Source organism: Toxotes jaculatrix, chromosome 5 (genome assembly GCF_017976425.1).
Source record: "Toxotes jaculatrix isolate fToxJac2 chromosome 5, fToxJac2.pri, whole genome shotgun sequence".
Classification (NCBI taxonomy): Eukaryota; Metazoa; Chordata; class Actinopteri; family Toxotidae; genus Toxotes; species Toxotes jaculatrix.
In genome coordinates, this window is record NC_054398.1 from 13,489,684 (window position 1) to 13,506,824 (window position 17,141).

Genomic DNA, 17,141 nt, shown 5'->3' on the forward strand with positions numbered 1-17,141 from the left:
AGCGGCTCAAAGTGCCTCAGGCTATCTCCAATTATATTGACATTGAGAGTCACTTCCAACCTTATATCAAAGGGATTGAACAAGAAAGAAAGTCCCAGCTGCAGTGAAGATTCTCTTCCTGTATTCTGTCTGATAAACTTTACAGCCAAATCTCTTCATTTAACTTCGAAGATTGGTCAGCAAAAACCAGCTCAAAGCAAAACTGCTGTCTGCTGGGACAGTGTATGTATATCAGGTTCTCATTTGAGCTTGCTGGTGTTTCTTGTCACTGTGGTTTAGCCTAGAGGCCCAAGAAAGACAGAATAACAGTTAAAATATGGGACCTATTACATTCTGAGCTCAAAGCCTTATTTTTTTCTCTCATCTGCCCTCATTGTACCATCCTGTGCACCCATCTTCCTTTGCTCGCCTGTCCATCAATCCATGCATCCATTACGTTCATGCATTTTGCCCTTCTTTCACATCATCCGTTCATCCATTTATCTCACCATCCATACATCTCAGGACAGGGAATCCAATATCAGTGTGCCTTGAGGTTACTCGTAGGAGAGGATGAGACACAAAGGCGCAATAAAGAGTGAGAAGTGATCGATGTCCAGAGGTTGGAGTGACTGCCAACGTCAGGCTCGCTGACCCCCACCCACCACCTACCCTCAACACACACATAAACATACACACTAACACGCCCCGACCTCACCAACCATCTCTTTTTCCTATCACTTGGATAATACACTGACGCCAGTTTTCTCCTTGCTGCTTACGCATCTTATGGCACCAGTACTCGGAAAAATGATAAGAATACCAGAGTGTTTACTTAACATACACAAGACAGACACTTGGCAGGGGATGTGTTTATGAACGTTCATAAATACTCCCTCTCTGTTCCTAATAAGACAACAATGATGGGGCCTTATAAAGGCAGAGTAAGGGGTGCTGTGAACTCCCTCTGAATGTATAAAAACAGTTCAATCTCGTGATATAAATGAGCGTCTCTGACCCACTTCTGGGTAAAATAAAAGGGGGGGAAGAGAGAGAGAAAGAGAGAACCTCCCCAGGGTCAAAGCTCTCATTATCACATTGAATCCTACAAAAAAAGGATCTTAGTCCCTGCTTTTTACTCCTCTTCTGCGTGCATGCTTTACCCACTGCTGTTATTTTAATCTATATGTATCATCTATAAAGTTATACATATATAAGTAAGTGGATCAATTCTATACATATCACCCCTGAAATAGTAGTAGGCTGTTGCAAAATGACCTCAACTTTGCAAATAATACACAACATTCAGAGATTAGTTTGTCACAATGTAAAAGCCAGAAGGCTGTTGTCTGGTTTCAGCTAATTCCTAATATTTATTTCCCTCAGAGGAACCCCACAGAACCTGACCATTAAAATGTTTTGAATGTAACGGCCTCTGTTTAAAGGATCGCTTCAGCCAAACTCACACCAATCACATTAGGAAAACCAGTGTGAAACCTCCAGCCAGATGAAAATGTAAATTCTTGAAAAAAAGCCAAATGGTGGTGGAACTGCTACAGGATGAAATTTACAATCAAGATTCATAGTTTACATAATTATACTATTATGATTATGTAAGTAGTGTTTTCTCTTTGTAACTATGATTCAGTTTGGCCTAAAGGGGGATAATATATAATAGCGGAGCTCCAAATATGATTAGATATCTAACAGATATTCAATTCAAAGTGTGTGAATATAGCTTTAGTCATTGAGTGGTAAATTTGCCCACCCCATTTAAAAGACAGAATAAAAATATCAAAAGACAAAATAAAGAGATAGAGTTAAAGCAATATATTAAATCTTGGTACTTTGACTAGATTTCAGGATTACACCATTTCTCCCATTAGATCTTCTCACAACACTAAACTGTAAGAGGTGTTGTACTCTGCAGCTAAAGCCCTTAGGCTCAGTGTTGTGGTTCAATCCAATTCTCGCATTTTTTGAAGTCAAACACCCGAGAACAATGGGCTTATTTTCCAGTGGAAAGGTTGAGCATTCTTTTTTTTTTTTTTTTTTTTGGTTAAACCTATCCCATCTTTCCAGGAATGTTTTTGCTGGAGTTTGCATGATTAAATGCCACACTAAATCACCATGTCATAAATATCTATAGCACTTCGTTATGTCTCTCAGAGTTTTCACAACATACACTTTTGGTTAATGAATATACATAGTCAAGTCTACAACAAGAACTGATGGAAAACTTCTCTCTGTTCTGTCGCAGCCCTTGTTAATTAATTTCTCATCCCGCTCAGCTTTTCAACTAACAAACTGACAGGTGGTTCCTCTGAGTGGGGATCAGTCTTACCCTCAAGGCAGCAGACCTCTTCTGCAGCAGCTGTTCAATCTTCCTGGCTGCTCTGGCCACCAGCTCCTCTGCGTCGTTTTGCTCTACAGTGTACAGGTGCTGGTTTCTCAGAAAAATCTAGACAGATTTAGGGAGTAGGGATGATATGCAATCACACACGCAACTGATGATTTAATCTATCCTGATGTGTCAGATTTTTTTTTTTTAAGTTAGGTGATAAATAACATTTTGCTTGAAAACAAAGAATATGTAATTTCAGAAAAACTGAATGGCTTAATTCATTCAAATTTTAAAGGAGCAGTGCAACTTCTTTCGTGTACTGATATACGTGAGGGTTCATACCAATGATAAATTTGGTTTATGCCTTCTCTTCATGCATCTGTATGTTGCATTTAGGTGTTTATACCTGAGTGAGGCTCTTCCCAGCTGTGGCCGTGTCTGCCAGGGTGACAAGCTCTTTCTGCATCTGATCAACCCATTCTTTAATCCTGTGGGACAAAGCAATGCACAGAATAAACCTTGTAACTCAGACGTAACCAGTTTAAAAGACACAGACACAGATCACAGACATTTCACAGCGCAATTAAACTGTCAATCAAGTTATCTTACATCTATCATCTAACAAGGCCATCTAGTCACATGGTCGTCTAAACAAACAAGGGCAACGGGAATCACTCTGATAAGTTCAAGCAAAGTGTCAACCAATCAAACTTGAATCACCGGGAACAAATACAGTGTCATCTAATCCAACGTGTGTCACCGGGTGTCAACCAATACGATTACTTTCTGAGAGTTCAAACATAAAGTCAACCAATCACATAAGTGTCAGCCTGTGTTGTGACTGGTGACAGTGATGTGAGTGGACAGGTGAGAGGTAGGAGGCGGCCGGCACCGACGTGCTTCTCTGTGTATCAAAGAGCTCCAGGGACATCAGGTCCGGCCTGCTGGTGCCACACACTGGATTAAACCTTCCTCTCATCCTCCTCCAATCATCTTGTCAAAGCACAAGAAGCTCACAGCATGCATTATAATATACTGACATAGTATATCCCTCCATTCCTCCCAAACACAGTGGCAATTGATAGAGATGGGTGAGAGGAAAATGATAAAGACCTAAGACACCGTGCATTAAGTGACACAGTGACTTATTAGAATAATCAGACTCATCTAGAGGTGCACCTGGTTTAAGAGGATTGTAGCAGCAAAATACTTGTGTGCATGTAGCTGCATTGATTCACCATATATGCTGTCATGCGTGTACACACATATATACAGACACTGAGACTGTGACATTAATATTGCATGAGAATGACAGCAGGTTGGCATGAGATACAGATGCTCTCATTGCCATGTATTCACACCAACAGATTCAATTGTGATCGTTCCCATTGGCAAAGAGACATATACTCAAGCATACACAGAGTGGAATGAAAATACATAAAAAAAAAACAGATATGCATACTCAGAAAACCCCCCCCCCCCCCCCCCCCCCCCAAAAAAAAAGTGTCACTGTAGCGGTGTAATGAAAGTCATGCAAGTTATAGTGTCTCAGCAAAATATCTTCTCTGACGCTCAATACAGCTTAGGGAGGTGGTAAGATTCAAAAAGAGAAAGGAACAGAAGATCAAGAAGCCAGAAAAGAAATGGGAAAGGTGCATCAGGGACACAAAATCCACAGTGGATGAGGAAAATTCAGAGCAGGAACACTTGTGGAGAAAGATGAGACACCGTGCAAGATAGAGAATACCAGAGGGGATTGCACAACGTGAAACTGTTCAGGAAAAAAAGGAAGGTAGGTGGAGATATTAGAGGAGGGTCAGGCATAATTCAGCAGCTATCCCTTAATTCCCAAAGCCAGATGGTTTAGCGGTTGTGGGCAACACTGCAGACGGAGGCTTGGCAGAGCTCTATGGCTATGTGAAAGAAAATTAACACAGACGTCCAGCTACTGTATCCTATGGTGATTCAGATCCACCAATCCTAATGCTTGCGTAGTCTTTGTGTTTTTAGCTGCCAACCAATCCCGAAGGGATCAGTGGTGATGAATGACCAGGAGCCGCCCACCAGGTGATTGGCAACCATTAAAGCAGATGAGATTTGTTTTTCATTCTGTTTATCAAATTCTAAGACATTTGAGAAACAACAATAGAGAATATCACCTGACAATATGATATTTTTTAAGTTGATACTAATATTGATATTTGACAATCTGAAGAATGAGTGTGTTTGTCCATATTATTTTCTAAGATCCCTTAAATTTGGTTGTCAAAGAGTTGTGACCAGATTTTAGAGAACTTGTCGGTACTCCCTAAAGGACAAATTATGGAATGCCTGCACTATGTCTTAATTAACTCACTGTTTCTAAATTAACTGTCTTTGGTCTGTCTTGATATACCAGTGATAAGCTACTTAGTACTGTCCACTTGTCACTTACATTTGTTTAAGAGACACTTTTCATATCTTATTTTTTTATACGGTACATTGACCTGATGCTTGGTCTGTTAACCTCTGTTTTTCTCTGACTCTGGTGGGGAGACAGATAGTGTGTTGGGAGCAACACAACAGGTCAGTTTCATTATATGTGAACATACTTGGCCAATAAATCAAATTCTTTATAATTCTAGCTATGTCGTGAGGTGCTGAGAAACTGCCACTCCTCTTTTGTCCTCCTCTCACCTCTCGTTCTCTCTCTTCTCTCCTCTTAAATTCTCTTCTGTTGATCCTCTCCTCTGTCCCACCCTTCCTTGTCCCCAAATCTACCAACAGAAAGCTGATTGTAAGGTATTTCAGTGGACCTTGGACCCCTAAGTTCTCAAAGCCTGAAGCTTTGACAAGTCAATTGTGAGTTAGAGTTTATGTGCATGCGTGTGTGTGTGTGTGTGTGTGTGTTTGTGATTCCAGGGACTTGACATTCAGAGAGGCAGAGGGCCGTCTCTATAGCTTCTGTGAAATCTACTGCTACCAGTGTAAATCTCTATAACAAAAACTCTCAGGTGCTGACAAATGGATGAGACAGTGCAGGCTGTGGTGCAGTGTGTGTGCATGTGTTCTTCTGCACATCCAATATGGATGACATGGACTTTTCTTCTGTGCAATCTGTTTTTTTTTTTTCAAAATCTATTTAGAACATTTTGTCAAAGGCTTCAGAAAAGTGTCTCATCTGCAGAACAGCTCAGCCCATTTCTCACATGTTACTGAATCTCTTGTATGTGTATTTGCTTTGTGAATGTGTGTCTGTAAGAGTAAATACCAAACTCTGCAATGTGCAGACAAAGAAGCCTTGGCTGTAAAGTGCTCACTGTGCTCATTATATACAGTAAAGGACCATAAAATAGAAAGTTATGCAACTCCCCAAAGCTATAAGCCTGTTGCTTTATATGAATATTCGCAGTGAAATTAGCTTGTTAAATAAGCGTTAAACGATCAGATGTATTATCCATATGCATGGAAACTCTCTTCTTATTAATTCCTCATCCTTAAATCATGAATTTCGAAGCATCCCTTGAGGTCTCAACCTGTTTTAATGGCAATGCTTCATAAATGCCATGAGGTGAGGCCTGCTCTCAGTCTGTCATGGTTGATCTATGTGAAGTCAAATCACCCCCCTGCTATCAAGACTAATGCCTCCCATTTTAGCTCTTTCCCTACAAATATTATTATATGATATTAGATGAAGTGCGGTGCTTATTATCTCATCATCTGTCACACTGCTATCACACATGTATTGTTAATGCTTATCAGTGGCTAATGATGAGTTGGAGATGCCTATACAATCAGAAAGTAATTGTTGATGAGCTGAAGTAGCAACATTTTTTCTGCTCTGGTCGCTGGGAGTTGATCGCTGCAGCCTCTGGTTCAACGCTGGGTAATTAAACACACACACACACGCACACACAAACGCACATACAAATGGCAACTGGGTCAGACACTGCCCTACATTGTTTTTCAGACACAGGAAGAGCAAATGAGAGCAAAACAGAGAGAGAGGCGAAGAGACAATACAAGAAAGAGAGAGACAGATGTTGTGGTACCATCACTTTGCAAATAGAGAAAGTAATGAGCTGGCCCATAGTGTGTATCTCAGTGGGAGGCTGTGTTAAACTACAGTCTAATTACACATCATTACAGAGGCAAAGACAGAAGCGGTCCAGTCCAGACAAGCAGAGCAGAATGAGGCATGGAAACACCAACAGTAATGCACCAAAACAACCCACTGTGCTCTGCTCAAGCTCGTGTAGCCTATACGCTAACACCCAAGTGCCCAAATCAGTCCCTCTTTAGCCTGGCCAAGATGCTGAAAAGTGCTTTGATATGAAATGGAGAGTTTCTGGATCAAGTTCTGACCAGCCCAAGTACCTTCTGTCTTTCTACGCCATTCTGCTTGTTGGTGATCTGACTCTGAAATATTCCTGGCACAGCCAACATGAGTAATAAAATCCCACATGATATGGTGTCTAATTTTCAAGAAGGCTTTTGTCCCATTCTTGTTTTAGTTCACTTTGACATGTTGCTCTGGACGTCTTCGTGCAAAATGTTTAGTCTCCTGAGTAGTAGTTTAATTTCTTTTCTCATTTTGTCTTTGTTCAAACAACTGATCATCATGTACACGCCAAACCAAGACTTCTTTTTTCTTAGTGACATATTACATCCATATATATATATACCTCTTATACCACTACAGCAGTATTGAATCATGCAGACAGACAGGCATGGTCATTACCTTAAAAGATTCATTTGGACACGATCATGTATATTTACTGCTTGTTTGTTCTAAGGAATATCTGTTAGGCAAGATGGATTGTCTTTTTTTTTTTCTTGACTTCAACAGTTAGGAAGACGAGGGACTTCAGTGTCTGGTAGATGATCCAGGCCATATGTTTTCCTCTGCTGAGGATTCAAAAGAGGAGCCCTCCACAACCTCCTCTACTGCTAATAGAAAATGAATTCAGCAACCATTCAGCAACCAAGGAGAGAGGCCATTGAAATAGAAAGATGGTGAAGCCGAATGGTCACCATAACAAACCAAAAGCAGACTAACAGCTTCCAGTATGATGTACAATTAGAACGGATACTGGGGCCATTTTGTAAATATGAAGCACCTAAAGGAAATAACTTGCAGACTTATTCATTCATACAGTTACTCACTCATTCACAAATTGACACTGAGCATCCAGCTGATTTAGCTGAGGGGGCTGTTAGATGTCGAGTACCTCTTCATTGCTTTCATCATTAGGCTGCGCAAATACAGGTATTTTTTTGTCATTAATAATTGTCTATATACCCATAGCCAGAAAAAATATGTTCTCTGCTACAGCAATATTAGATATTCACTGATAAATATCTAATATTGCTACAGCAATATTAGATATTTATCAGTGAGCCTGATGGAAATAAATGTGCAGCCCCCCAAAAAATCTAAACACGTGACTAAAACCGGCTATTATTCCCATGTAAGTGGATGAGTCTTTTGGGACTCAAACTACAGTTAAATCTGATCTGATGCTGTTTATAGTTTTAAACACAGCATGTTGATTTTCCATCCGTGACTCAGACTCTTCAATGACACATGAATATACTTTAGATTTATTTTTGGTCACGAAATTAGTGGTCGGGGGTTTTAATTCTGTAGAGTGGCTCTGTATTAGGTGCTCAGGAGAAGAATGCAACTTTTGACATTTTGCATAAAGGAACAGGACCAGGCGAGGCCACTGTAACTCCTCAACAACTTCATAAAGAAGCTGTCACGGTGCCCGGTGGCCACAGTCATCCACCGGTGACAAACTGCTGATTATGGTAACCGACATTAATCACCGCCTGGAGGCGAGCAGCCAGGGAAGAACTGAAATGTTGTCTACCCTTAAACGAAGGGCCTATTTTCCTCCAGCTGACTACCGGTGCATGAATGAAACGACCTGGCCACCCCCCCCCCCCCCCCCCCCTCCCAAACCATGCGCGCACGTACTGTGCAGCCATCACACCGCGAGTGGCTCATTAAATGTACCACTTGTCTCTAAACGACAAGCACTTGAAACAAGGAGTCTGCAAACCATAACATGTATACTGCACGAAATAGGATTATAAGGGCTATACTTACATGAGCTGTGTCGGAAACTGCGATGCCAAAGACCCGTCCTGCCAAAACAGGACCAGGAACACCCACGCTCGTACCTTGCAGGTATCCATTGTAAAAAAAAAAGAAAAAAAGAAAGAAAGAAAGAAAAAAAAGAGAACGGGGGAAATTCCCCGACGCGAGTCAACGCCAAATGTGCTCCGCTCCCCTCCGCCGCCGATGAATGGGAGCGGTGTGCAGAAGCAGCGTGAGTGGCAGTCTGTCTCTCGTTCACAGATTAACGAACCCTGACACCTCTAATCTGATCACCCGGCCATCCAGCACTCTAACAGGTACTGGAGCTGGATCTCTCCTTCTCTCTCTCTCTCTCTCTCTCTCTCTCCCTCTCTCCCTCTCTCTCTCTCTCTCCCTCTCTCTCTCACCTCCCCTCCTTTTCAATCTAGAGAAAAAAAGAAAACAAAACATGCTTGTCAGATCTTGTCATGGGGACTTCTCTGTGATGATACTCATTACTGCCGTTATTGACCTAATACAATTTAGACTATTCATATTTTTTTGTATTATGGGCTCGAATAGTGGTAGTGTTCAAAATATAACCAAACACTAAAATTTCAGTGGAAGCTGTGATATTTGTTTTGATCTAACAGGCATCACTATATTTTTTCCTTCCTGCTTTATATTCTGAGCTTTTTTTTTTATTTTGTAATTTTTTTTTAAACCTCCCTACCTGCTAAAGGGAGGGTCTGACTACAGGTACCACACACACACAAGCGGAGGCACACTGAATACAGATGCAGGCTTTGCTCTTTAAAATGCCCCAGAACCTTTCAATGCCTACAACCTGTGGGGATGGGATAATTTACTGGCTTTGATCGCACAATCTTTGCCACTCACTATCAGTCATTCTGGTAGGGTGAGTGACAGCAAGCAGAGAAACTGTCCCACATGGGAATCACTGCCAGAGTGACAGATGTATTGATTTCACACATATAGTGTAAAATCTTACGAGCAAAGTACAGTAAAAGCCCAGTATATCACAGTGCCATCAATCCTACCTGTTTTAAAAGACTGAATTTGTGGCTATGTGCCGCACATCCTAACCTGAATGTGTAAATTATAGAATATATAGAATGTATGCAAGCTCCTGCATCAGTTTCCCTTATCATTTTAAATTAAAAGCGCATCAGCACTTTGATTGAATAACTGGATAACAAAGTGAGAATGTAAAACCTAGTGTGTGTGTGTGTGTGTGTGCGTGTGTGTGTGTGTGTGTGTGTGTGTGTGTGTGTGTGTGTGTGTGTGTGTGTGTGTGTGTAATTCAGGCCTGGAGGGAGGGCAGGGCAGCACAAGCAGGATGCTCGGGGATTTGGTTATCAATCGTTGCCTGGCAACCACACACCATCTCTCGTGTCCTCTCACCCCCACCTCCTCCCTTCCACCCCTTTCTCTCTTTGTCTCTCCCATATCCACCTCTCCCCCTCCCCTCACTGTACTGCACTGTGGCTCTTCCCCCTCAGTTTCCCCTCTGTTCTCATCCCTTCACTCGCTGTCACATCACCCTGTCCACATTCTTTGTCACCACACCTTTCTCACACTCATTTCCCCAAGCAGAGGAACAGATGCACCTGCTGATGGGATGGAGAGTAGTGAGTGAATGGTGAGAACTGGAGAGGTGGCGTGGAGTAGAGGAACATAAAAGCAAAGAGCAGTGTGGAGGAGATGGTGAGGAAGAGGCCTCCTCTGCAGACATCCTTATTCAGTAGTTTTGTATTAATTGGGAATATCTCACACTACATCCTGAAAAGGAAGGTGTCAGACTAATAACTGCACTGCTACACCTGTCCTCACATAGTCTGAGAAGGAGATACTAGTAAAAGAGCAGAATAAAAACTAAAGCTATGTGTATCTTTGTCTAAAGCCTGAGACACCTGGCATTCCTAACATATTCCACAGAGTCTATATGGTTACATGATTCAAATTCATTAAGAATTCATAACAGCTATGCACATAAGGCTATTCAACTGGCTTTGTCCCTAGTTCCTTGTTTATTTGTTCTTTGTGATCCACACAAAGCAGAAATTCCCAAATAATATAAGCAGAATTGTTTTTTGACATATTGGATAAAAAATGAATAAGAACAGAATACCCTTTGTAAATATCAGTCTAAAAGGTTAATCCTGACTTCAGAAGACAGGAACCACCTCTAGACATGGACGTGTTTTGGTAATGATGTTAATGTAACAATGTGTAAAAGCACCACTGGTTAAAGATCAGTTAAACCAAGCGGTTAAACTTGGGGTTATTTGATTGAGGATACTGCCATCTGGAGGTGATGTATTAAAATCACAACTGGTCACTAGTGAAGAATGATACTTCTTGGAACATAGCAGGATGTAAATAACTACATACAGTGCCTGGGAGCCACTAAATAGTCCTTTCAGTCTTCAAAACCCACATGTTAATTAAAAACCCTCAATGGCATGACCCAATGTCACTCTAAACTGTGTTTCTGTTGGTTAGATAGAATCAGCTGATCGAATACAGATATATATAAATAAATACCTTTTCGAGTAAGAACTACAGACTCCTTTAGATATCTAGCCAAGGATCAGACTTGTTAGCAGTAAATCAGGGTATTCATGAACAAAGTTAAAAGCTAGAACAAATATTATTTGAAGTCAGGAACTTCTGAGCTTGTTGCCTACGTTGTTGCTTGTTTCCATCTTATTCCTCTGCATTTAACAGATAACAGATAATATAGCCAAATTCCAACAATGGTCAGGTCTTTGGCTGCTTTGCTTGACCCTTGAGCTCCTGCTTACTTAACATGCCACAGATTAAACAATTTAAGTCTTCATGCTGTTGTATGCTGATAACTCAGAACTCTTAATGGAAATATAACTATAGAATTTCACTGGTATTTTCTGACAAAACGCCCAAAGATTTATTATTATTATTGTCATGAGTGTTGTTCTTAAATTTGGTATTCTAATACTCTAATACCATCCACTCCTTATAGAACCAGGAGGATCTCTATGACAGCTGTGCTGCCTCAGATGTTATCTTGAGTCAGCGCTGCCTCACAGTGGCCATATCTTTGTATTGCAGCTAAATAAAGCCTCATAAACACGACCACGCCTGTTGCTGTACAGTTTAAATCTGTGACATATTAGTTCCAGGTTCATTTATACTGTAGTAAAAAAGAAACTAGCTGGTTACGAAAAATGAAAATATATAAAGAAGTTATTGTGCAGTATTGTACTGAGAATAATTCACAAACCATAAATTGACAGCATGGCTAGGTCTGCCTCTCAGTGTGCATCCCTGTTAATGTTAAATGTTTTCCAGTCGCTCAGTGTATTTTTTATAATTGTGGGCACACACTTTGGCACCATCTGGTGGCAGTATCAAGAATGCTTTGTTGCTATTTTTCCTATGACAAGCCAAAATGTCTGCTCTGAACAAGGCCTATTATCACTGACAAACAAAACCAAGCTCAACTCTGCATGTGTAATATAGCTCTTCTTAATATTTATTCTTTAGACTCAGGGGAAACAGCTGATTTTTTTACAGCACAATTTGCATAATATCTCAACACATCCTGTGTACAACCACAAAACCATAACATTAGATTCTTTGTTTTTACACTGAGTTAAAAACAAGACAATTTTACAAGCATATTTCTTTACAGTCAGCATACAGATAAATCTATACATATTCTGTCTCTTTTTAAACATAATCTGTAGGCAAAATATACTGACAAACCATCAACAAAACATGCAACATCCAAAACATAAAGTCTCAGACAACTATAGAAGTTGAATAGATTTTTTTTTCCCTTTGTGTTGTTTCAGCCATTTACAGGACGTGGTTGCACAGATAGTCATTGGTTGACAGCACATGTTCTGATTACACAGTCAACTCCCCTTATACAACTATAGACACGCATTGCTGTACAATTATAAGTCTTTTGTGATTTTTTTTTTTTTCGACACTCACATGCTCAAACTTCGGACAATATAAACATTCAATCTTTGTAGAAAATAAACACTTTATGTACACATGTCAAAGGACTTGAGTCACATTCACACCCCTCAGTACAACAACAAATGGATGGTTTCACAATTACAGGCAACAGCTGATCTGAACAAACAGTATTTTAGCTTGAGGGAAGTCTGATGAAACACAGGGGCTAAACAGTCATGACTGAGCCTTAAGGGAATATGACTTTTTTTTTTTTTTTTTACTGTACTTTGTACACTGACTGTTCAGTAGACTATAAGCATGAAATAGTGAGGGTGATTTCTCCCCAGATTGTGCATTGTGTTTAGGAACCCCAACATGTCTGCATGTTTTTATTTTGCCACATAGATACAAAATTTACACCACAATATTTTCAGCCACCACATACACCATGATTCAGTTCGTTTCAGTGCAGAAACACAAAACACATAATCTTGCATGTCATGACAGTTAATATGAGACAAGAAAATAAACAATGTAATAATAAAGTGCACAAGCTCCATGTCGATGTTAACAGCAGTTAACACCAATATATTAAAATCAGTAAAAAAATCATATAGTTAATTTATATTTAATATTTTCTTTCAGTGATGTACAAATTAAAGTTATTTTCTATAAGACATTTTAAGACAATATGTTCACAGATAAAACATTTAATTCCAAAAAACAAATGCATTCAAACACATCTATGTTGCATAGAAGTACTTCAAAAGAACCAATGGGTCTGGAATTAAAAAAAAAAAAAAAATCAGGGTTGGCACAGCAAAATAATTATCTGAAAAATCAACCACGTTCCTTTCCGTATTAATCCTCTTTTTAGTTTTCCTTTGCAGTAAAATTCAAGTGACATCTTGTTCTAAGTGTATTTGTTGTTTCCTCTGTTATATTTACTTCTAAAAAAATTGCATCAGCCCTGTAATATGCCATAATACACTTACAAAGGGTCACTCGATAGTGTCATTTTTTTTATTTTTCCTTTTTTCTGTTTTTTTCATTCTGTAGATATGGTGGCAAAACGTTGAATGAAGATGAATGCATGGGTCACACATTAGTACTGAGACTTGGCCCCATGTGATATTCTGACCTAAATATGACTGAACCCCAGTGGGCCTGAGTGAGTGTTTTGGTCACAGGCAGTGAAAGAGGCTGGTTCACTGTGTTGCAACGGGAGTCACTGACACAAAACAGTATAGTGGGTTTTACAGCACACAGCCGGACACACAGAGGAACCTTGACATTTGACTGGTACAAACCTTTTTTTTTTTTCTTCATTTTGTTTTTAGGTAAAACTCCAGACCAGGGGGCTTTAATACACAGAGTGCAGAGCTGTCACACTGAAGTAATGACAGTTGCAGGTCTACGTATGTTTTTGACACAATGTGTGTGAATTACATGTCCATTCCAACAGTGTTATTACATGATGGGCGACACAGAAAGAAATATTAGCATACTCTGAGCAACTACAACAGCCTTAAATGAAAATGCTGTACACATGACACAGATGTGATAAATTCTTGTCATCCTCTGGAGTTGGTTTGTAACATTCAACACAGCATGTGCTTTGGACTTCAGAGCACAAGATGCTGTTCATTTTATTGTGACCCTAACCTGCCCTGCACAATAGGATGCTAGTGAAATAGCGATATGCCACTGGATGTTGACCTTGACCTTTATTGTATTCTATCTCAGCCCTGTTGAATATCTAGCGGTGCATCGCTGTGATCAGAGGACCAAAGGAGCTGTTTTTCAGGAACATCCTTGAGCTCACATAGGTCCACATTCACATAACAGTTATTAAGAATGCCTACACCATAGACTAAAGAAGCCTACTGGATTGTCAGCGCGCCACCCACAGCCTCAATCTAATAGAGATCATATGTTTATATCTTATCATATATAATCTAGTGACAAGAGAACAACTCTCATACTCTATATTGTATTTAGATATATTCTGAATCTGATATCTTTGTATACTACATAAACATCACACTGTACAATGTGATTCTCTGATATGTTCTGTATTCTGCATGTGTGATATCTACATCTGAAGTGCTGTACATTTTTATCTTCATCCTGTAGCAAAAGACAGATGTCTGACTCAGTTCTACGTAAAGGCTTTGTTATTTTTCTTTTTCTTTTTACATGAAACTGACCATCATACAAACATTATGCATTCCTTCATCATTAAATTTTTAAAGACCACTGATATCCACACACACACACACACCACAACCATCATCTGGGCGTTTCTTATGACAAAAAAACTAAACAAACAAAAAAAAAATTTCAGTTGATGGTTCTGTGATCAAAGTGATATTCACCTCTTTTTCATCTTTCCCTTTGATAGATGTGTTAGTTCAGTTGCACAGCACCAAAACAACAATGTCTCGTGTGGGTCATGGAATTGGAACTATGGTAAGAAAGACATCACTGCTCTCAAAGCCATATTGCTGCTGAGTCTGTTTCGGTGCTTGCTGTGGCATTTGCATGTTTGCATCCTACAAGCAAAGTCCACAACCAGCAGAGACTCTACATGAGAAGAGGTGGACGTGTGCTGGCAGTGTTGGACTGATACGTTTGTTATGGTATTAGCACATAATTCTCTCCTTCTTATAACATATAAAGGAAGTAAATTAAATTAATCTTTTTATTTCCTCATCTTCAATAGTTTTTTTCCTCATCCATTTTTTGTCAAATTGAGTCTCTAAACCAGTACACTCTGGATTCACCTTTCATAGATCTTCTGCTCCTTTTTGGTGTGGTGCTCAGGGGTTGGTCTGAGTGGAGCTGACAAACAGCTTGTGCCAGCTGACCACTCTCTTCCTCATGTCCACCTTGTCCAGCCAGATGTAGGCTTCCCCTATCAGGGTCTTCTTCATGAACTTCCCTCCATTAGAGACCAAGAAAAGCTGGAAGTACATTGGAGAGAGGAACATGTTGTCAGAGTTTGTGCTGTGCCAGCTCATGCACTCATTCCATATTCCATCCTTTATTACAAATAACACTAGAAATAAATATATTCATATTTGTTACACATTTCCATTCATCTTTTATTTAACATTGACTGAAAAAGGAGCCAGCGAGCATGGGATTGTAAGATTTGTAAGGATTTATGTAACTACAAACGTCGATGTAGAATTATGTCTTGATAGACACTTCCAGCTACTTTTAGATGTTGATATTCTGCAGCTGCTACATGAGGCAGCAGAGCAGGTTATAAAACATCCTATAATGAGGTTTAAGAGTTGTTTTGTCAAATGCTACAAGCTTCCAGTTTTAATTAAATGTACTGAGCCATTTTGGAGATTTAACATGGTTTCTGTCAACTGTAAAGTGAGAACAATTTATTTTCCATGATTATCGGGCCAATTAGTGTTTTTTAAGTTGGAGCAGTAGATATTGTGTTTGACAGTTTGACAGAGCCAGATCCATAGTATTTGCCTGTTGTACCTGTATGGCATGTCCAGTTGGGTTGAGAGGGAATCTGAAGGTCTCATTGAAAGAAGGCTCCCTGTCATGTCGACAAACTCTGGTCTTCTTCTTGATGATCCTCTTCTGCGTGGCCACATTCACCACATACAACTTCACGTACAGGTCTGAAGGCAAATTGGATAAATGATGAATATGGATTGGTGAAAATACAAACAATCAATATACTTGCTCATGTGCATGTGCACAAATACACGCTAATTTCAGACCTGGTAGGTGGTCTGGGCTTTTGAACTTGTAAGTGATGTTTCTGCATTGAAGGATCTCCAAGACCAGTTGGTCCCCTTCTGTCTTCACCTCCTTCTTGAGAGCGACCTTGATCTCCCCCATTACTTGTGTTTTACCAGCTAAAATCAACAGTGAAAAAGAGATGAGGGTGATCAGTTTTTAGAATAAAGTTGGAGATTTCTATATTTTTTTTATTGCCAAATCCTGATCCCTGCACAAACTACCTGCAGGCAGACTCCTACAGCTGCACAGTAAAAGCATGTAATCCCCATGTCACTAAAGCTTATTTAAATTATTTAACAATTATGCATCACTTAACCTGGGCTCACAGCAGAATGAAACCAGGTCAAAAGACAGCTCAGCAGTTTCACATGGGTCTTATCAACTGTTATGTGCCTCTATTGATATTTATGTTAAAGCGTTTTACTAAGACAGGGTTAGTGTAAAATGTTTTAAATGAGTCCTGAGGCACCATGGAAATGACCTCCTGACCCTCATTTGTGTAACAGCTGCCAGGCTTCAGCCTAAAGTGACCTTGGGCTCTTTGTTACAAATTGAAACCAGAGATGGGAGAGAGGCATCATGACACCTGAGCTACATGTAATGTAGATATAGTTATGACAGTGAGTAGGATAGTGTGACATCCACTTCTCTTCCACTATCCCACGCCATGCATTATGCTGGTTAATTATCGTTAATTGACAATAAGCACTCAACTCAACATTTGACTCCACAACTGATAGTGTCATTATGAAAACACAGTTCAGAGGTGGTTAAATAGGTGGCTGGGTAAATAAATAAAATAGTGTCATTATACAAAATACCCAGCAGGTGGCGACCCACAACTACATAAGAAAACACCAGGACTTTCTTAGTTTTTCTGTCGTAGCCTCAAGATATTTACTGTAAACAAAGGACATTTCTGGAACTTGCCTTCATTTTCTGGGGTCCCTAGTTGGTTTTTGTCAGTGCCGTTGGGAATAGTCTTACCACTGTGAGAAAAAAGCC

At 39.9% G+C, this 17,141-nt stretch overlaps 2 protein-coding genes across 2 annotated transcripts in view; both read right to left on the minus strand.

The window, feature by feature from the left end:
- LOC121182264 (voltage-dependent calcium channel subunit alpha-2/delta-1) overlaps positions 1 to 8,680 on the minus strand; it is a 55,488-nt gene extending 46,808 nt beyond the window's left edge. Inside the window, exons 1-3 of the mRNA XM_041038683.1 lie at positions 8,418 to 8,680; positions 2,730 to 2,811; positions 2,324 to 2,440 (exon numbers count right to left, since the gene is read on the minus strand). Coding sequence (XP_040894617.1) covers positions 2,324 to 2,440; positions 2,730 to 2,811; positions 8,418 to 8,506 — 288 coding nt within the window. The 5' untranslated portion in view covers positions 8,507 to 8,680. The remainder of the gene's footprint in view (positions 1 to 2,323; positions 2,441 to 2,729; positions 2,812 to 8,417) is intronic.
- A 3,894-nt stretch (positions 8,681 to 12,574) lies between these two features.
- Positions 12,575 to 17,141, minus strand: part of pclob (piccolo presynaptic cytomatrix protein b) — a 30,434-nt gene continuing 25,867 nt past the window's right edge. The window contains exons 25-28 of the mRNA XM_041038195.1: positions 17,067 to 17,125; positions 16,115 to 16,252; positions 15,867 to 16,012; positions 12,575 to 15,325 (exon numbers count right to left, since the gene is read on the minus strand). Of these exons, the coding sequence (XP_040894129.1) occupies positions 15,182 to 15,325; positions 15,867 to 16,012; positions 16,115 to 16,252; positions 17,067 to 17,125 (487 nt within the window). The 3' untranslated portion in view covers positions 12,575 to 15,181. The remainder of the gene's footprint in view (positions 15,326 to 15,866; positions 16,013 to 16,114; positions 16,253 to 17,066; positions 17,126 to 17,141) is intronic.